The sequence below is a fragment of the Ailuropoda melanoleuca genome, chromosome 2, assembly GCF_002007445.2.
Source record: "Ailuropoda melanoleuca isolate Jingjing chromosome 2, ASM200744v2, whole genome shotgun sequence".
NCBI lineage: Eukaryota > Metazoa > Chordata > Mammalia > Carnivora > Ursidae > Ailuropoda > Ailuropoda melanoleuca.
This window is the reverse complement of record NC_048219.1, coordinates 129,216,701-129,239,158: the sequence shown is the minus strand read 5'-3', so window position 1 is coordinate 129,239,158 and position 22,458 is coordinate 129,216,701. Positions and strand designations below refer to the sequence as shown.

At 34.2% G+C, this 22,458-nt stretch overlaps 1 protein-coding gene across 22 annotated transcripts in view; it reads left to right on the top strand.

Moving 5' to 3' along the window:
• Window positions 1–22,458, top strand: part of BAZ2B (bromodomain adjacent to zinc finger domain 2B) — a 395,156-nt gene extending 372,698 nt beyond the window's left edge. For 18 of the 22 annotated variants that reach the window (XM_034643322.1, XM_034643377.1, XM_034643371.1 and 15 more), the window contains 10 exons: window positions 1,346–2,001; window positions 2,295–2,568; window positions 2,745–2,900; window positions 3,270–3,430; window positions 6,604–6,914; window positions 7,301–7,436; window positions 10,883–11,029; window positions 16,747–17,012; window positions 17,505–17,648; window positions 20,987–22,458. In XM_034643322.1, coding sequence (XP_034499213.1) covers window positions 1,346–2,001; window positions 2,295–2,568; window positions 2,745–2,900; window positions 3,270–3,430; window positions 6,604–6,914; window positions 7,301–7,436; window positions 10,883–11,029; window positions 16,747–17,012; window positions 17,505–17,648; window positions 20,987–21,140 — 2,405 coding nt within the window. In that variant the 3' untranslated portion in view covers window positions 21,141–22,458. The remainder of the gene's footprint in view (window positions 1–1,345; window positions 2,002–2,294; window positions 2,569–2,744; window positions 2,901–3,269; window positions 3,431–6,603; window positions 6,915–7,300; window positions 7,437–10,882; window positions 11,030–16,746; window positions 17,013–17,504; window positions 17,649–20,986) is intronic. The other 4 variants (XM_034643389.1, XM_034643382.1, XM_034643359.1 and 1 more) reach the window with 1 other exon arrangement.

Here is a 22,458-nt window from a genome sequence, read left to right as displayed (position 1 = left end):
GGTAAGAACCTAGCATGTTTAAGAAGCTGAAAAAACGGAGAAAGGAAGAACAAGGACAAAAGTGGCCCGAGGTTGTGGAGGTTTTCAGGAACTATCATACGATGTTGTAGACCTTGTGTAGGGGTTCGGATTTTGTTCTAAGTTGCAGAAAAGTGAAGAGTAGTATCCCATTTGTGTAATAATGTAAAATGATAGCCACAAGGATGCATATAAGATTTCCAGAAGGATCTACAGGCATGATTGGTTAACCATGGTTACCTCTGAAGAGTAGAAATAGGGATTGAGGGAGTAGGACAGAAAGGGTTTTACCTTCTACCTCTTATTACTGAATATTTTACCTTGAACATATGTTCCTTTTCAAATCAAATAAACTAGTGGATTTATATTTTTAAGAGTTTTTATTAATTATTTTTAAGACATTTGTCAAAAATATGAACCAGAGGTTCACAAAGGAGAAATACCAATAGACCTATGAAAAGATAATAAGCCTTACTAGTGATCAGAAAAAAATACAGTTCAGATTTTCACCTCCCAGATACTGGAAAAGACAAAAAATATCATTAGTAGTGAGTTTCACTGAAGGATAGGGAAAATAGATGCTTTTGTGTACTTCTGGCATTAATGTGTATTGATTTAGACTTTCTAGAGGGCGGTTTGACAATTATATTGCAAAAACGCTGAAAAGTACCTATCTTAATATTCAGTGAGGGTTTTTTTTCCCCTAGGAATTTATCCTAAAGAAGTAAATCAGAGAAGAAGTGTTAAAGTCCAACCATACAGATACAAGATCATTCATCATTTACAGCACTGTTTATAATAGTGAATAATTAGGCCCTATTAATAGCCATCAGTAGAAGATTGATTATTTAAATTATGATATATTCCATTGAAGATAGCCATTAAAATTTATGCTGTAGTTATATATTCATTGATACAGCAGGATGTTTACAGAGTATTTTTCGGTAAAACATGTAGGTTAGAATATTTTAATAGAATTTCCTTTTTTTTTTTTTAACTTTATAGGCTTACATATATATGTGTATGCATAGAGAACTCCTAGAAGGTTTTACACAAAAATGTTAATAGTAATTTTTGTTGTGTATTAGGGCTTTTAATATTTTAATATGTTAATATTTTGTAATAATTAATTATAAAATTGCACTAATTTTCCAGTGAGCAAACAAATCTAGCCTATAAAAAAGGAAAAAATGGAGAATGTTAGTAATCTGGAAAAGTTTATTTATATATTTATGCATATAACTTGATAAAAAGTAATAAAATACAATTAAAGTATTGGCTGGAATCTGAAGTAACTGATCTTCTTAATACTTTTTCACTTTTGTAGGACTTGAAGAAATTGCAAAAGAAAGAGAAAAACTCAAAAAGGCAGAAAGTATCCAGATCAAAGAAGAAATATTTGAAACTTCCGAAGATACTTTAAATTGTTCAAATCCAGATCTTTGTGAGCAAAAGGAAGATGCTAAAGATAAAGATAACACAAATCTGTTTCTTCAGAAACCTGGCTCTTTTTCAAAATTAAGCAAGCTTTTAGAAGTAGCTAAGATGCCTCCTGAGTCAGATGTGATGACCCCCAAACCAAATAGTAGCACAAATGGGTGTGCACTGTCCTATCAGAATAGTGGAAAACATTCACTGGGCAGCATTCAATCAACAGCAACACAAAGCAACATGGAAAAGACAGACTCTAATAATCTGTTCAGTACTGGTTCAAGCGGTCCAGGGAAGTTCTACAGTCCTCTACCCAATGACCAGTTGCTAAAAACGCTGACAGAAAAGAACAGGCAGTGGTTCAGCCTTTTGCCAAGAACCCCTTGTGATGACACTTCACTTACCCATGCTGATGTAGCAGCTGCTTCCGTAGGGACTTCTCAGTCTCAGCCACCATCTACATCACCCTCACCTGCCCCCGCTCCCCTTCTGGGATCATCTTCTGCTCAGAATCCTGTGGGCCTCAATCCATTTGCTGTATCACCTCTTCAGGTTTGTAGTGCACACTGTAACTCATGTCTGTGTTGCTTTATTTAATCTTTGACCCCATGAAGATTCTCACTCCAGGGGAATCAGTTGGATATTTGAATAACACGGTTTGAAAACTGGAAAGAGTCGCAATTCCTATTACTAAGTTTAATTGCAACTACTCATTTCTAGCCTAAGGCAAAGGCTTCTTGAATTACCATTTTTTTCCCTAGAATTTAAAAAATAACTTCAGATGCTAAACATTTTTCCTAACTTTTTAGATGATTCTGCTTTTAAAATATTTTGGTTTTTTGTAGATGAAAAGTGGAGTATCTATGATGGGACTCCAGTTCTGTGGATGGCCCACTGGCGTGCTTACTTCTAATATTCCATTTACATCACCTTTACCTAGTCTGGGATCAGGATTGGGATTATCCGAAGGGAATGGTAATTCATTCTTGAATCCCAATGTTGCTTCAAGTAAAAGTGAATCTCCAGTGCCACAGAATGAAAAAGTCTCTGCAACTCAACCTGCGCCTGTTGAAGTAGCAAAACCAGTAGATTTTCCTAATCCAAAACCTATTCCAGAAGGTAGGTACATTGAGATAGTTTTTAGCCTCTTGCTCTATTTCATCGTTAATAGAGTCCTATATTATAACTGAACCTTCGATGGTTATATGTGTAGTTATAAATCTTTTGATTTGCATTGTGTCGTTAATTCATATTCAAGATATCTGTAAAAGATGTATATATTTATCTTGACTTAGAAATGCAGTTTGGTTGGTGGAGAATTATTGACCCGGAGGACCTAAAAGCTTTGCTCAAAGTGCTACATCTCAGAGGAATAAGAGAAAAGGCGTTACAGAAACAAATTCAGAAACACTTGGATTATATTACTCAAGCCTGCATCAAGAATAAGGATGGTATGTACCTAAAAGAGATTTCTGCTCCCTTGCTTACTTAGGAAAATTAATTCTTTCACCTTCAAATGTATTTTAGTATGTCTTAATTTATTGCTAACAGGTATTTTTTTCTGTTTTTCTCAAAAAATAGTAACTATTTATATATCTTAAATTGGCATTTCTTTCTTATAATTTTTTACAACCTGCAGATGTATTGTGTTCTTAAAAAATAATATTCCTACTTTTAAAAGTAAGCTGCCTGCATACGCACAAGTGCACTTTTGTCTGTTAAGTTACATGCACATGTTACCCCTGGAATTTTATTTACTTTCTGAAAGCAATCGTTGGAGAATAAAGAGGATTTTAAAATTAATTTCTTTTCAAATGTAGTTGCTATTATTGAATTAAATGAAAACGAAGAAAACCAGGTAACTCGAGATATTGTGGAGAATTGGTCAGTAGAAGATCAAGCAATGGAAATGGATTTGAGTATTCTTCAACAGGTGGAAGACCTAGAAAGGAGAGTTGCATCAGCAAGTTTGCAAGTGAAGGTAAAATTGACTTGGAATAAAATCTGTTTTTAGGATAATGGAAGGTAACTAATATTTATTATATGCCTGACATTTGCCAACATTTGCCAGTTCCTATGTTAAATGTCTTCATTTTATCTCATTTAATCCTCATAATGATCCTGAATTAATTTTCCCCATCTTACAGGTAAGGAACAATGCTCAGAGTAAGTAACCTGCCAGTGGTCTTATAGTAAGTGGCTAAATGTGGGTTCAAACCAAGTCAGTCTAACTGCAGTACCCATGTTCTTTTTACACAATCTTGCTGCCTCCTTAATGACAATCAAAACTGTCATTTCTGGTATGCAGTTCTTTACTGCAAGCCATTTCACAGTGTTACACGTGATAATGTAATGCTCTATTAAACTCCTACTGTCGTGTTTCATGTAGGTCCAGAAAGCACCTCTCTACAAGCCAAGTTGTATGTCAGACTTTCACTCTATATAATTTAAAATTGGAGAATATAGATATCTCTGAATATGTGTTATATTATGATACACACACTCACACACACCCCCAACATACATATATGTAAAGTTGCAATTTATGTATTTATCTATTGGGTATTACCATTGTCACAAACAGTGATCAGACCTGCCTTCCAATGGAACAGCAAAAGGAAGGAAAGCTTTGCCTTTGTGCAAGACTTTTTGGTTTTGTAAAGAGGAGTATAAAGGTCTTCTCAATTGATAATAAGGTGACATCTCTGAGAATAAATGGATTGATGATGACTAAGCATGAGACAGACACCTGAAAAGGTTTAGAAAATATAGTTTCCACGTAATTTGATTTGATTTTTTTTCACATTTTATCTGGAATGAGAGACTTATGCTATAATACTGTCCTATCCAATGATTAAAATATTTCTTCAAAATTACTTTAATGCTGGCATTTGGAAATTTTCAGGGATCTCCAAAAAATATCATGTTCCAGAGCTAATAAAATATCCCTTTCTTGCCACAAACATAATTACCGCCTTTGGAAAGTTTGTCATTTGCTGACATTATTGTGCTAAGTAACTATACGAATCTTTTCCCTGGTACTATAATACAATATAAAAATGCCTCATTTATCTGGAGTCTTCAACAAGTGAACTCTTCTATACAAGTTAATTTTCTGGAGAAACGATGATTATTCCATTTAGTCCTGTAGCTTTCCATGTTTGTTGGATCACTTATGTATTACACTGCCTTCTTAAATTGAGAATAATGAGTTTGATTTAGAGTATCTTGGTGACACAGTATCTTCAGTATGAAGACCAATGATTAGATAATGATTCCCTCAGGGAATGTGAAGAGGTTTTACCCCTATGTTAAATGATCCTAGTGTGCTTTGCTTTTTAAACTATGACATATGCTTTCTATATAGTCTGTTTTCTCTCATGGTCAGCTGTTACTATTTCCTGGTTTAAATTTGATTGGTTCTACTAGCCCTATTTTCCTCCAACTCCTCTTCGCCTTATCTAACTTGCCGATTCAGATTGGCTGTTGGTTGGAAAGGCATATTATCACGATTTTCTAGTTGTGTATAAAGTCAGACTGTGGACCTGAAACATTTTCCTAGAGATATACTCAAATTTTGGTGCAATGACCTTATCATATTACTGGCTGCTTAGATGTTTTTGGCTGTGTTCTCAGTAGCTAAGTGGAGTTTTTTTAAGTGTTATGTAATATCCCTTTCAAACTTTAAGAATGAGGCCATTCGACATGACTTGTACCTAATTGCTCTTATGCATACTACTTATAATTTTATACTTCCTAAATATAAATGTTCTACTGAGTTCATGAGAAAGAATTGATCCCAATATAGAATTGGTAATAATTATTGCTAAAGAGATTTAATAAAAAGCACGATGGTCGTTTTGTTTCTTATTTACTAAGTATCTGTTCTACGTCAGGCAGTGGACATCACAAAATTGGATACAAGGTGGTTTCTGCCCTCAGAAAGCTTGTCATATAATAGGGAAATAAGACATGTATACATCTCTGTAGAATCCAGTAACTGATCAGACAAGAACAGAGTTACACATGAATTTTGAAAAAGAATACATGTCTTCTGGTGGGGAGATATGAGAAAGATCAGGGAGGATTTCATGGAGAAGTCAAGATGGAATTTGAGAAAATGACGAAGGTTTTGATGGTCAGAGAACAGGGAATGCCATACTAGAAAAAGCAAACAGCACGAGTGGAGCACCAGGATCAGGGGGCTCAGAACATATTTGTGAAGTGGGAAGTCATGGAATGGACTGCAGTGTAGGGTACATGAATGGGAACATACGAGAAAGAGGTAGATTGAGGTACTTGAATGTCATGGTAAAAATATGGACTTTGTTAAATAGTAGGGAGTCTTTGAAGGATTTAAAGCTAGAAGACTGATACAAGCAAGCTGAGTTGTAGGACCATTTACTTAGGCAATCAACATACATATATTAAGTGCCATGTGTTTGCCCTACTCTGCTGGAGATAAGATGACTAAAAGCAGACATGTGCCCTCCCCTCATGGAATTTAGAAGTAGAAAAATGTTAATCAAATAATCATAGTAACGTAAAATTGTGACTACCAAAAGGCTATGGAGTATTATATGGTTCTATGAGAGCCTGTAACAGGGAGATTTAACCTCCGAAAGGAGGTCGACGAAGGATTCCCTGAGGAAGTAAATTTTAACATGAGAGCTACAGGATGGGTAGAGTTTTAAGTAGGTGAAGAGGAATGGGGAAAAGCCATACAGACAAATGTAAACAGTTCAGGCAAAGCTGCTGGGGCTGAAGGAAAAATGGTAAGTACAGAAAAGTGGTGGAAGGAGTAAAAATGGAAAGGAAGAGTAAAGTTCAGAGACTACCGAGAGTTTTCCATTTAAGTGGTCCCATGAAATGAATAAGTATTTATTTATCCTCAAGTCCTTCAGAGTACTTTGCTGATTTTCATTATAGCTTTCATAATATCAAAGTTACTAAATTTTCTTTTTCAGACTTTTCTTACAACTGTTTTAATTTTCTGTTCTTGTTTCTACCTAGCATTAGGAAACACAAGGTAAAAACTTTGAGTAAAGATCCTTGAGATCTGCTGGTGTCTGCTGCTGTATTTTAAGTACAGGTAATTCACCCATCAGGCATTTTAAGAAGAAACCATAATAACATTATTCTCTTGATACATAGGGTTGGATGTGTCCAGAGCCTGCATCAGAAAGGGAGGACTTGGTATATTTTGAACATAAGTCATTTTCTAAATTGTGCAAGGAGCACGATGGAGAATTTACTGGCGAAGAAGAAAGCAGTGCACATGCACTAGAACGGAAGAGTGACAACCCCCTAGATATAGCTGTAACCAGGCTGGCTGATTTGGAGCGGAACATTGAGAGAAGGTATCTGAAGAGCCCCTTAAGTACCACCATTCAGATCAAACTGGATAATGTGGGCACAGTTACTGTCCCTGCTCCTGCACCATCCATTAGTGGTGATGGTGACGGGTAGGTTATTGAGATTAACTTGAAAAATTATTGTGCTTCTTTGCTAATTGGAGCCTATTTTCTATTGCCTGTTATCTATGTATCTTCTTGTATGTCTGTGATCCATACGGATCATGCTATTTGCATGGTGCTTTGTAAATACATTTTTTTTTTGTTATGTGCGTTGATAATCCTGCAAAGTGATCTGACATTTACCTGGTTGTGACTAAGCTTTGAGGCACGTAGCCACAGTCTATGCACTACATCAAATTTAGTTGCTTAAACCTTATTCTTATTGGCTGTTCCATGTTTTTGTCATTGCTTGGCTTTCAGTGTGATGATTGTTTCACATTCAGTCGCCATAAATGTGGATGTGACCTACTTAATTTTTCTATATTTCAATGCAGAATTGAAGAGGATATTGCTCCAGGGCTCAGGGTATGGAGAAGGGCATTATCAGAAGCTCGCAGTGCAGCACAGGTAGCTCTGTGCATTCAGCAGTTACAGAAATCAATAGCATGGGAAAAATCAATTATGAAAGTTGTAAGTGTTTTCATTTAAGAAATACTATAACTAATTTACTTTATTCTGTTTTTCCCAACCTCTAAATCATTCCTAATTAACACATTTCTTATTGTCAAAATAACGTACGCTTTACTTGACAGTTTGTTGAATTCTTAAATATTGTATCAGTTTGATACTTTTCTCCTTATTTTGAGCTTTTTGAAGGAACCTACCAAATATGTTATCTCTTCTTTTTAAAAATCTCGATTCTCATTCCATTGAATATTGTTTATAACTCTGACTGAAGTTGTTTTCTATATTCTGTTAACGTAATTGTTGTTCATCTAAATATTTTGAAGACCTTTTCTCTCTTGTAAACATTCCAGTTGCTGACATTATCTGCTACAGACATTTACTGCATTCTTAAAATGTATTTATATTTCTATCAGTTTTCTTTGTTTTTTTGGGTTTGTTTTTTTTTTTTTTTTGGTAATGCTGAGAAATACTTAGATAAGTAAATACAAAATAAGCAGAGAGCTCTTGGTTTGTGCACTTGATATCATGTATATGGCATTTGGAAGTAGTTGACATGAAGAATAGGTCTTTTATTTTTTTTCTTCCAACAATTAAAACTGGTTTTTCACCTTCTTTGGTCAAACCCAAGTAGTTATCACCTTGTACCAGGCCCCAAATACTATATATTCAAAATAAAAGCTATATTCCATTTATCTTCTTCCAGAGAGATGCTCATTTTAAATCATGTTCATGTCCCTCTTGCCTCTTATAGATCAGATATAGAAATATTTATTATATGTGAACTTTTATGAATTACTTTGACATTTGCTTTTGAATTACAGATTAGCTGTAAAATCCAAACATTTGAGATTTGTTTTTATGAATGGCATAGAGTAAAATTTCTTTACTTAAAATAGTCATTCCCCAAAGAAAGGAGGTGATCCTTAAATAATTTAACATTCTTTCCTTTATTTTTACCTCTTAAGTTTAGACTACTCAAGGCCTTACTCATTCTTACAAGCAAATTTGGTTTCTTCTGTGGTTTTTCCCTTCTTCATATAAAATATCTATGGAATAATGAACCTGCAGTTTTTACAGTCTGCTCAAATTTAGGTTTTTTCCAGTCCACATTACAATTTACCATAAGATTAAAGGCATATTCCATTCATCTGGTAGCATTTTTAACCAGGTAAAAAGAATTTTTCTTCTAAAACTTATTATTAAAACCAGTTTTAAAATCACCTTGAAGAAATATACTTGGTGAAATCTAGGCTGTAATTATCAGAAGAGATCGAATTCTACATCAAAATGAAATTGGAATAGTTCTTTTTCTCATATACACAAAAATAGTCATCATGATCTGGTCAGTTTTATTATAACCTCTATATAGAAACACAAATTTGTACCAAAATTCTGCCTTTATGTTGGTATACTTACTTTCTGCAATCAAAAGCTTTAATTCATTTCTGGCAAATATATAAGTCTTTTTCATGTTATTAATATATATTTATCATTATTTAACTCCATCTCTTATAATCTTCATTTTTTAATATTTAATAGTACATTATTTGCTATGAAACTATCTTGAAAAGAAGGCGTAGTTTCATATTCAAAGCTGAATGAGCACTTTCTAACCTTTAACTAGAAATGTAATGTGCCTAGAATAATCCTCATAACAAATCCTAACAAAATGTTAAAGTACTCAGTACCTTCAGAAATACCCCCTTTACCAGAGACCAGGCTTACCTTGGAAATAAGGAGCTGTCATAATTTGCCTCCAGATAATTCTATGCCCACAATATGCTTTATATTGTTAATGTTAAGCATAGGCAACATCCGCTATTTTATGCTCTACATTTGCTCTAACATGTTACAGCCATTGCTGTAAAAAGTGTTATGAGCTTGATACCTGTCACCCTTTTTTAAAAAGTATCAGAAAAGAATTTTATTTTTAATCATAAATGTGAGATGTCAGAGACTTTATAGTATTTTTAGTTATCTGTTATAAGAAATAGAATTTACTTAATGTTCATGAAACTGATTTTTAACTTTTATTGTTATAGGGATTTAATTATAACCTTCCAAATGTTACTTCTCAATATTTTTACACTAGAAGTTTTAAAGATGTAACTGAAATTTGGAGAAATAATACCATGTTAAGGTATTTAGTGATGTGATATTAGGAAAGGTCATAAAATACTTACTTACTGTTGGAATGGTAAACTCTGCTGCTTTCGCTCTTAGTACACATGACAATTTTAGTATTATGTATATTACGTATACTTGATAGATACTTAAGCTGAACAGTGTGTATCTGCTATTTTGATAAGATTTTTAAGCTGTCATTGATGTATATATTGAGTTACATAAGACTATATTAGACTTTCCCAGATTTAGGTTTAATGTTGTATTGAAAGTTTTAAAAATTAAGTTTGAACAGTTAAGCCGTTTTGTTTTTAAGAGTATAAATATGTAACTTTAAGTTAGTATAAGTGATTTACAGTTTAAATGTTTTTATTTTTCAAAATACTGATTATAAGACATTTTCTCCTGTGACAGAGTATAAGCTAAATGTCAAACACAGTGCTAGTATTTACTATTTTTTAAAGCTATCTTGAAAGTTTTTCTTTTCTGGCTTTGCTTCTTTCCGTTTGTGGAAGTGGTTATACAAAGTATGTATGCATGGGGGGAAATCTCCTTACAGAGTTTAAAGTTCTTAATGGTATTAGAAACTTTTTTGCAGAGAAGAAATAATTTTATTTTTAGGTCTACAAAATAAATCATGACCAATTAAATTCTTTGATTTAATTATTGTTACCAGTTTTTTTTCTCCTTAGAATTCATTTTGTAGGATCCATTTTCTGCACTTGTGACACATGTTTGATTTGGGTTGAACTCCAGAGTTTCTTGGTTTGGACACATTTTTTTAATCAATCTCAAAAAATAGATGGATAATTTAGACAAAATACAGGGTCATCTTTTTACTATTACATATAATTTTGATACTAATACAAGTTTCCTAATTTTGATCTTAAAAATTACTCTAACTCTTACTTATTTCTTTCTTAGGATATCATGAGGATGCTAAGATAAGCAAAAGATGAAATACATTAAAAAATTAAAACACCATGTATTAAAGCTACTCATTGCTTTATGTGCTCTAATGTCACGTTAATTATTTCATATGTTAATGTGTACATGCTTCTGAAGTGTGTGCAGGCATTCAGCCTCTAGCTTTGTTCTTTGCAGTGTACCTGAAATGTGCATCTACCCCAATTGAACTGCTCACCCCGTCATGTGGTCCATATCTGTGTAATGAGAGATACATAGATGTGTATGGCTACTGTATATTTGTTAGCAAGCGGAATGTTTGTTACTAATATAAATTAGGAATTATGGTGTGTTTAATATCCCAGTAACTATTCTTCACAGCAGAGAGCTAATTTTAAATGATTTCTCATGTATTATAGTACTGCCAGATCTGTCGAAAGGGAGATAATGAAGAACTGCTTCTCCTTTGTGATGGCTGTGACAAAGGCTGTCACACATACTGCCATAGACCCAAGATTACCACTATACCAGATGGGGACTGGTTTTGTCCAGCTTGCATTGCTAAGGTGAGACTGATCTAACACTAAACTTATTAATTGCCAGATCAAATGCAGAGCTGTATGGGGATTTTTTAAAGATTCCATTCATAGGCCATAAAAATCACCTTTGTGATTTGTATACCAAAAAAAGTGTACAACTCAGTGGTTTTACAATATTCACAAAGTTGTACAGCCATCACCACTATTTAATTCCACGACAAATTTTTCGTGACCCCAACAAAGTCTTTGTACCCTTTATCAGTCACTCCCCATCTCCCGTCTCCCCTTGGCCTTTGGCAACCAGTAGTCTACTTTCTGTCTCAGTGGATTTGCCTCTTCCAGTCACTACATATAAATCGAATCGTACAATATGCTGCCTTTTGTGTCTAACTTCTTTCACTTAGCACAATATTGTCAGGGCTCATTCATGTTCTACAGTGTATTAGTACTTACTTTTCATAGTCAAATGATATTCCAGTATTTGGATATACCACATTTTGTTTATCCATTCTTCAGTTGATAGACATTTGGGTGGTTTCCATATTTTGGCTATTATGAATAATGCTTCTGTGAAACATTCATACATAAGATTTTGTATAAATAAATGTTTTCACCCATCTTGGGTATATACCCTAGGAGTTAAGTTGCTAGGTCAGATGGTAATAGTCATATGTATTTAAGTCACTTTCTGGTCACTTTTAAATTAGAAACCTGTGGACACTCATACTGACCGATTAAAGAGAAGCAGCATGATAATAGAATTAGAAAGTAAGGAGTAAGAAGTGGTCAGCATGTGTTGAGGGCCAGAGTCTTTTTTAGGTGTTTCCTAACTCAGTCACTCTCTTCCATGTTTAATCTCTTGGCCAATAACTACCATTAACCATTACCAGTAACTGCCATGTCTCCATGAACTAAATTCCAAACATCCATCTATTCACTACCTTCTTTCTTTTCAGTCTACCCTCTTTCACACTCTAACTCCCAACAATTCTTTGAACTCCAGCACATTTATCTGAAGACCTTCTCACTGTCCCTTTCCCCCTTCATGTCTTCTCATTTCCCCTAACCTTGCTTGTAATGTGTCAGCATTTCATTATCGTAATCATTGCATCCACCTTTATCCCCTTTGCCTCTGTCTCACTTGGGAAAACCATCATTCTGGTTAATCCAACTCTTGACTTCCTGACGCCTATACTTTTATATCTGAATGTGGTTGGAGAAAACACCCATCCCTTTAAATTCGAGCAATTAAGAGGGCCTTTAATGGTGTCTGATGATTTACCTCCAACGCTGTCTCCTCCATCCTTATTCTCAGCTGATGACCTTACTCCCATTTCCCTGTGAAAATAGAAGCAACCAGAAGAAAATATTACAAAAATTTGCCACCACATGCACCATCCTTCCTGTGTCTGTGCTCACATACTGTACCTTCTCTCCTATTGCCTGCCATGAACTGCTTGTGGCTCTGACAGATTCGGTTCCCCGACTTATGCCTCAGAACCCACCTGCTCTCACCTTCTTAGGAGTATGATTCCAACAGTTCTCTCTTCTCCTGCACCATCTATGTTTCCTTCTCCCCTGGGTTCTTCTCATCAGCCCACTAACATGTTACTATTCCTTCCATCTTGAGAGAACGAAACAAAAACCCTCTTCTGGGCTCACTTCTTCCTTGATTCACTTCCCGCATTTCTCCCCTTCCCTTTACAGAAGAACTCATGGAAAGTTTTCTGTTCTGGTTCTCTGATTTTTCTCCTCCACATCACTCTTGAACTCACTCCAGTCAGATTTTCACCTCCGTAGCTTCTCCAAAATTGCTCTTATCATGACCGCAAATGACTTCCACACTGCTTAATTCAATGATCAGTGCTTAGGCCTCATCTAACTTATTAGGTATATTTGATAGAGTGAGCACTCCCTCTCCTTGAAACCCTGTTTCCAGTTGACTTATAGGATACCATACTTCCCTCGTTGTCTTTGTGCCTTTGCTCTTTTTCAGTCCCTTTGCTGGTTTTTCTTACCTTCCTGATCTCTAACATTGGAGCACTTTCTTAGCTTCAGGGTTATCTGTAAAATGGGATGGTATCTAATCCATAGACTTTTTTTTTTAAGATTTTATCTATTTGAGAGAGAGAGAGAGAGCACGCGTGCACAATCAGGGGGAGGGGCCACCCAGGCACCTCTAATTTGTAGAGATTTTTGAAGATCAAATATGGTCATGTTTGTGAGAGTTTTTATGACTTTAAAGTTCTGTTACGTGTACATTATTATATTTGATTTATATTATTTATTTTTATAATTTATATAATTTTTATAATATATTTATATTTTAAAAAATAGCAGAGGGTCCCATATGGCATTATATTCACTAATAATCACTTTTTAATTTTTCCTTACTTGATTATTTTGTCATATCTATTGTAATTCAGTAATAATTTTCACTGGTTGTACATAAATTACCTTTTAGCTTCTTAACTGTCAAGTTATAGAAATTTCCTCTAATGCTTTATTAATTACTGACAAATTGGTATATTAATTCTTGAGTTATCATCTGGTAGACTATAGGAGATTGTTTTCAGTAAATTTGCTTAAATTAGAGACATGCGTCATCTAATCCAAGTGTTTCTATGTAATGCAGATTTCTAAACCTCTGCTCTCTGTTTTTTAAATGTAGTGAATTAGATGTTATGTTTCTTATTGCAATAAAAATATTACACATTTGATTTCGATATATAAAGATTTTTAAAATTAATGTTTTTAAACTATCTTTCCAGTTAATTCCATTTTTATAAGTATTTATACTATCTTGCTCTCAAATGGCTATTTATGCACATATCATTGTAAGTATTTTTACTCTGTGTATATGTATGTGCATGCCAGTATATATACATGCACTTTATTATATTTATATATATTTATTAAATTTATAGATTTGTTTTATATATATCATAGGATCATAGAATCAAAAAGACATGTGTATAGATATACATATATATACACATATGTGTATGCATGTGTGTGTGTATATATACATTATATATATATATATATATATATATATATATATACACCTACACATATTTATACACACTCATAGACACACGCACATGAGGTTTCAAACTCTAATACCTATAAAAGCCAGGCAAATAACACAGAAGAGTCGGGACTATGGCAAATAGGAAAGTCAGGCCCCAATTTAAATCTAACAGTCATTACTCAACTCCAGCCAGTTGTCATGTAGACATGTGGGCCCAATGTTCCAGGATCTACCAGTATTTCAAGATTATGGATTTTATGCATATACTCCCAAATGTTTAGTGTTGGCAACAAACTCAAGACTTTATACAAGCATCATATGAGCCAAACGGCAACACATTCTGTGGGCTGTTTACAGCCTGTAAGCTACCAAGTCACAAACTTCTGATACATGAATATACAAACAACAGAAATGTGTCCTTGTACGTGTAATCTGATAGGTTCTGTTTTAGACATACTGAAGTTCCTCTTTGAATTTGGGTTATAACAAGATAGAGAAAAAGGGTAGGGAGTGAGGCATCTCTTTCCCAGAACAAAGTAAATCAGGTAACAGAGTAACTTTATACAGGCGTGCTTTTAAAAGCGTGTGTATGTGGGGGCATCTGGCTGGCTCTGTCAGTGGAGCAGGTGACTCTCGATCTTGGGGTTGAGTTTGAGCCCCACGGTGGGTGTAGAGGTTACTTAAAAAATAAAGTCTTTAAAAAAAAAATATATATATATATGGGTATGTGCACAGTGTAATGAGGCAAGCTGATAAACATTATTTAGTAAAGAAATATATAAACTTCATTGTCTTTTTTAAACACAAAGTTCTTTTGATTCTGTAATTTAAATTTCATGATTTCCTACTGTAGTTATGAGTTTGTTAGAAAATGATCCCAAGTAATAATTTAGTTCATTCACATAAGGCCCCTTATTCATGAAATTTTGTTCTTTTTAAGTAATATAACTATTCAATCTAACTTAATTTAATCTTCATGAAATGGACTTTTTCATCATATTAAGCATTCTCCTTCCCTTTTCTTGTGATTTCAGAGTGATTGAAGCTTAGTGTAATATGAAAACTTAGAATATCAGATATTTGTGAATAAAAATTAAACTAAATGGAAAAGAGAATTAGTAAAACATTTTAATTATTTTAGTTAATGACAAGGGGTAGTGATTCTTTGGTATATGGGGAAGGTATTAGATTTATAGTTTGCCTTACTATTTCAGGCAATTAAAATATCTCCTTAACTATACTTTTAGCCTCCCAATAGAGAACCAAATAATTTTAATTGCTTACAGGCAATTATTTAAAAATATTAATAGAAAAGTTCATGAAATCCTCAAAGGAATTATTATGAAATACTCCAAAGAAATATTTTCAGCCAAATTTATTTCAAGAATACAGCCAACTTTAGATTGTGGCTGGACTGAATATCAGACTCTGCAGTCTAAGATTTTTTAACAGTCTGCATGAGAGAAGAAATAATTTTTTTAAAGATGTATTTATTTAGAGAGAGAGAGAGAGAGAGAACGCGCACGCGCAGGAGAATGGGGCAGAAATAGTGTTGAGCCAACTCCACCCTGAGCGGACAACCCCACTGGGGCACGGAGCCAGTTGCAGGGCTTGATCTCACAACCCGGAGACCCATGACCCCAGCTGAAACCCAGAGTCAGGCACTCAGTGGACTGCACCAGCCAGGCGCCCCAAGAAGAAATAATTTTTTAAAAGAGGGTTAGCACTATTCTGGAAGTGCATATCTCTCTTCTATGATCTATTATATTTATTATAACATTTAACTCTCAAAATACAGACTTATTTCCCTATTTCTGAATGGGGGAGGGGGACTCAGTTATATCGGTGTGCTGACTGCAAGCTGCAGTTACATTGCATAAGGCCACACTGAGATTTTTTTTTCATGTAACTTTAGAGCTAGAATGACCTTACCAGTTGTGTGACTTATCTTTCTTATTTTACAGATGAGAAGATAGGGCTTACAGATTTTTTTTTATAAATTCCGTAGTTACTGACAGAGCCATAGCTAGAATTCATATCCTTTAAATATCTCTTTTATATTATGTCTTTATTGTTTTCCTCAAAAACAGACATTTTCTCTCTCTCTCTCTCTGATTTTTCACTGTTGCTTTGTTCACATCTGGGAACCACAGTTTAGTGGAACTCTCTTTTTATAGCAAATGCTTTTTTCCTTTCTCTAAAAACAAATATATATGTAAATTTCCAGTAGATTTAATAATCACTTATACAAGACTTTTTCTTTATTTACACTTTGTGAGCTATTTTTCATGTTTTGGCCTAGTTTTTAAATTACCTCTTCAGTTGTCTTATTAATAAGCTCTCTATTTAAGTTTATTTTCACCTTTGTTCTTAATTGTGTTCTAAAAGATAGTCCTTTTGTACCTTTAAACTTATTTGGTTAGTGACCTAGACTAAAGGAATACTGCTAAATTCTGTAGTACCAAAGATGGCTTACCATGAGATCAGCATCTTCAAGTTTTAGGAATTCTTAAGATAGATTTTCATGCTTTATTAGATTTTAACCTTATGGGAGATCAAATTCATAGCTCTCTCTTAAAAATAAAATTATCAACCTTCTAGATCAGAGATAAAATTCCTTTTGTTTGTCCTGTCAGACTTTAATAATTTAAAATAATAGGTTTGTAGATGGTTATTTTCTTATACATTTCCTTTTTTTTTTTTAATTAAGGCAAGTGGTCAAACTCTAAAAGTCAAAAAACTTCACATCAAAGGAAAAAAGACTAATGAGTCAAAGAAAGGCAAGAAAGTAACTTTAACAGGGGACACTGAAGATGAAGACTCCGCATCTACAAATAGTTCACTAAAAAGAGGAAACAAAGACCTGAAAAAAAGAAAAATGGAGGAAAACACTTCTGTTAACTTGTCAAAACAGGAAAGTTTTACTTCTGTTAAGAAACCTAAAAGAGATGACTCCAAAGACCTCGCTCTTTGCAGGTATTATTTCAGTTTGCATGTGCAATATATTTATAACATTTCATCTTATTTGTTTAGAAACTTTATACTATATTAAAGGTAACTTTGTGGGGCGCCTGCGTGGCTTAGTCGTTAAGCGTCTGCCTTCGGCTCAGGGCGTGATCCCAGGGTCCTGGGATCGAGCCCTGCATCAGGCTTCCTGCTCTGCTGGGAGCCTGCTTCTTCCTCTCCCACTCCCCCTGCTTGTGTTCCCTTTCTCGCTGGCTGTCTCTCTCTGTCAAATAAATAAATAAATAAAATCTTTAAAAAATAAAAATAAAAAATTAAAGGTGACTTTGTGACAATTTAGATGAATAGGAAAATGTAAAGTCTATAGTGTAAATAAATGTATTCATCTTTTAAAATAAATTAATTTGCATAGTTTTTACTTGAAAGATTATGAAAACTAAGTTTTTAATAAAAATAGATAATTCTAAAGCACAGATACTGATTTCAAACATTATTTTTTTTTAGTATGATCCTTACTGAAATGGAAACTCATGAGGATGCATGGCCTTTTCTACTTCCTGTAAACTTGAAACTTGTTCCTGGTTATAAGAAAGTTATTAAGAAGCCTATGGATTTTTCCACAATTAGAGAGAAATTAAGTAGTGGACAGTAAGTAAATAATTTCAGTTCAATATTTATTGAATGCCTAATATCTGCTGGGTACTCTTCTAGTGAGCCAAAAATAAATTAATTAAAGGACCTGCCTTTGGAGAAAAGGGGTGTGTGTGTGTGTGTGTGTGTGTGTGTGTGTGTTTGGTTAGGGTAGTGTGGTCTGGAAGACAAGTCCATTAAAATTGTTAAAACAATTAAAAAACAGTGTGATAAAGCTGCCTTTGACATTGGAAGGCCACCAACCCAGCCTGAGAGGTAAAGAAAAGTAACAGGGAAGGCTCCCAAAGTAAAGTAAATAACATAAGGTGGAGCTTATATTGTACATCAGTGGAATATTGATAATATTTCATGTGGATTTAACAAAAATTGACTATTATTTTCAGATCATGACAATGTAGAGATAAAAGGTCATTGGAAATTTTAAATTAAAATTTAATTGTTTAAATATTGAAAGTTTTATTATGGGTTGTTGGAGAATACTAAAAATGTATTTATTAAATGTGGAAGAAAACTACCATTTGCTCCTCTCTACCATATTTTCTTTGTGATCCTACCTGAAGAGTAAAGTGACTTCCTGGCCACAGTTACTCTTTGTTAGACCACCTCAAACTCCTACCAGAGTAGCAGCTGTTAGTGGAATTTACTTGATTCTGAACAGTGGCCCATTTTGGAGCCCCAGAAATGAGGCTGTTCACTTACAAAATAAGCCCACACAAAAGCATTGCACATGTGAATGGCCAGGAGCTGTGAGCTGTGTGTTTTCTCTTCTTCATCTCCTTTGCTGCTCTTACTCCTTATTACTGGTTTAGCTTACTGTACCCTGTGACCATAACTTCAGGCAAAGTCACAAAAAATATGGAGAAAGAAGGAACTTTACATTGAAAGAATATCTGTAAAGTAGATTTTAATTTCATTATTATTGTTGTTATTATGATTACCATCGTAATGCAGTATGTTACTTAGTTCCTCCTGAATGTTTTTTTAGTGAAAATCACTGTGCTCCATAATTTACATTCAATTTCTAAGAGTTGAGTAGAACTTAACTCATAATGATCAGTGTCCTTCTCACATGTTTCAAAAGATTATGTCTGTTTTATTTTTTTTTTAAATTACAGAAGGGACCTGTGCAAATTCAGAATACATTTAAAACCATTAAAACTCTTGGTTCTAATGTGTACCAAAAAGCAATAGCTCCTGTCTAGATATGAACTAGTTCTTTTGCTTTTTCTGTCAAAACAATCAGATGTTTAAGTGGTTAGCATAATGGACTTCATGATCAATACAGCCAGGACAGAGACTTACACAGAAAGGCTTTACGTGTGTCTCCAGTTCCTGGATGGAGGGTGAATCTGAGCCTCGGTGTGTGGTGACGAGCGCTGGGTGTTACACGCAGCTAATGAATCACGGAACACTACATCAAGCACTAATGGTGTGCTGCACAGTGGCTGACTGCACATAGAGAGACAGACCGGCCTCAAAATCCCCAATGTAAACTCTAACACAGAGCTTGGCCATTACCAAACATTGGTGTTCCCTTTTGAGAATGAGTCCTGGTGAACGGAGGAAGTCACAGCAGAGGCAGGCAGAGAGAGGGAAGCAGTTCTATGGATGTTTGTGACACCAGTTCTGGGGGAAGCAAAATTTAGTAGGTTCAAGCTCCTCTAACTTCAAATTGTTTAATTAAACCCAAACTAATAAGTTGGAACCAAAACTCATACACAGTGTTTCAAATGTTTAAGCTAGAAATTTGTCAAAAAGAGGGGAGGAAGTACTTGCTTTGATGAGTCTTTCTGGGTTCCATCAACTGTGGGAATAGTATTTGTTTCACCTAGAATCTCACCTAGAATTCTGTCCTGGATTCTAGTCTCCCCAGCATTAATCATTAACCTTTTCTGATAGTAAGGAACAGTCTAAAGAGATAAATATTTCACACAGTAACTTTTAAATATTTTATAAAAATTATTCCCACGCGTGCTGTATGATTCCATTTGTATCAAACTTCCAGAATAGGCAAATCCATAGAGAAAGATAGTCCAATTAGCGGTTGCCAGGGATGGGATAGGGAAGACTGGGAAGCAACTGCTTAATGGATACACGGTTTCCTTTTGGGGCAATGACAATGTTTTGTAAGTAGATAGGTAATAGTAAATGTTGTGAAGGCACTAAATGGCAATGAATTGTCCACCTTAAAATGGGTAACTTTATGTTATGTGAATTTCCCCTCATTAAAAAATAACAATTCCCAGAAGAACAGGAAAATGGGTAAGGTTACATAAGGCCTGAATTAATTTTGTGAGCTCATTACAGCTAGAGAAATGTTATTTTATTATTGCACATAGCAGAGGGAAGTGAGAAGTGGAAGGCTATACAAGGTATCCTGTCAAAGAAATAATTCCACTTTTATCAGGTCTCAGAGCTTCAGTGTGTGTGTCAAGGGTATTTCTAATACGTAAATTATTTTAGTATTTGGGTTACCATAAGTTAGAATTAATTTAAATTTAATTTTCCTAAAGCTCTCTTTCAAAATGTATTGGTTTGGCTTGGGCTGGCTTGAAACAAGCCATTTCTTTTTTACAAATGAGTGTAGGCAGATTCATTCACCTTTCTGTTCTCTTCGCCGTGTTTTTACAGAGAAAGATGCTTGGGCTTATCCCACCAAAAAAGCACTGAAGCCCACAGTACTTCTTATGGAAGGGCAGGTCTTCATAATGTTATCTCTGATAAAGGGATAGCACTTTTTTTTTTTTTTTTGCCTGTTTTGGATTATCATCCTCCCATGCTTGAGCAAAAGAGCACGTTTGAAGAGAAAAGAACAGAAATGGGAAGTGGGAAAGATTTAACACAGAGCAATATATCCTGGGATGTATGTAAAAGCTACAGGGCAAGTGTAATGTTTATAGTGCACGGGACGCATTTCCATTATTTCTACTGCAGCTAAATAGTTTTGAACACGGATGATAGGATACCACAACTGGTCAGAGGAGCTAATAAACCAGTCATGTAGGATGAATCCTGGGACAGTGCGCTGTGCACAAGTCAAATAGGAAATTGAATATGGGGAAAATGCTGGTTAGTTGAAATATATCTTGATCTTCAGAGAAATGTGTTTTTTCCATTTAATTTTCTTAAATCCTATATGATTCAGAACACATGCAATTTTTTAAATGTTCATCTATAAGACAGTATAATGTGTTTTTTTAAATCAGCTGAAATGTAGTTATCCTAATCTTTTTTTTCTGTTTTATTTTTCATTTTACCTTTTATTACCTCTTCATTTGTTTATAAAACAAAGCCACCCTATAAAAACAATCTCTAAATCATGTGTTTTCTTTCAGATATCCAAACCTTGAAACCTTTGCTGTAGATGTCAGGCTTGTTTTTGACAACTGTGAAACATTTAATGAAGATGATTCTGATATAGGCAGAGCTGGCCACAATATGAGGAAGTATTTTGAAAAAAAGTGGACAGATATTTTCAAAGTGAGCTGAAGTTATAATAATCTTTTTTTCCTTTTAAACGAGGACAAATGAGACCAGCAATGTGAACTGTATTTAGATAAATGTGCAAGGCACATACATAATGACTTTTTTTTCCTTAAAATAAGTATCACAAAAAAAAAAGTATCAGAAGAATGATACCATTTTTAAAGGCTTCACTCCTACAACAACCAAGGCCCTTGGTTATTGGTTTGTGTGATTTATCAGCTGATTTAGGTAGAACAGGGAAGCACACCCAAAGAATTTTCAAAGGAAAGGGTGTTATAGTGCAATAGCAATTAAAATATATCAAATCGCACTGAATATTCAACACCAGAGCTCTAATGTGGGAAATGGTTCTCCTTTCCCTCTCAATAAATATCTATTTTTCATTTTTTTACTTTGTAGTTTATTTTTTAGTGAATGTATTTAATTTTATGAATTATTTATGATTAAACCACATCCAGAATCTTCGTTTTCTGTGAAAAGGAAGAACTAGAAAATTGCTTTAAATCTTGAAAATACAACAAGGAATGTTTTAAAATATAAAACAAAGCCAAGTTAAACTGTTTACACTGATGTGCTATAAAAGCACCAAAAATAAACTTTACTGTAGAGTTACAAGTACATTTATATATATATATATATACATATATATATATGTTGCTGCATCACTTGTGTAGTTAAATTGTATTTCAAGACAGTGAAGAGAAATTGACATGTATATACTGTTCATTATTGTTTATATTAAGTCTTGTTTTAAATATGTATTATGTGTATATATTGTTTGGAGACATTATTGTTTATGCCTTAGAAGGACTGTAGCATTTTATTTTAGTCTGAAGGTAATTACAGCTCTACAGCCTGTACAGTAATTATCCTCTACCAACACTGTGGCGTCTCCTTGATCTTGGTAGTGCCTGCCTTTGAAACAGGGTGTAGGGGATATTAGTTTTCCATTTTTCTATTTTGTTATATAATTTTAAGCCACCAGGGCCTAAATTAAAGTATAATCATTTGTATCCATGTGGAATAAAATTGTGACAATTTCCTACACACACAGTATTTTTTCATAGAAACATTTCCTTCCCATTTGCCTTGCCTCAGAAATAAATTTAAAAGACATTTGTAACCACTGTGTTTTATCTACTGTGTGTTGTGGTGGCCTGTTGGAGGCAAATAGATCAGAATTTTTTTTGTACCTATGTAAGAGTACTTGAAGTTTTATTTAAAATCAAATGTTGTGGAAAAGGTAGCATTCTTTTTTTTAGGAGTGTTATTTTTCACTACTATGTGTGGCACGGATACAATAAAAGACTTTTACAAACTA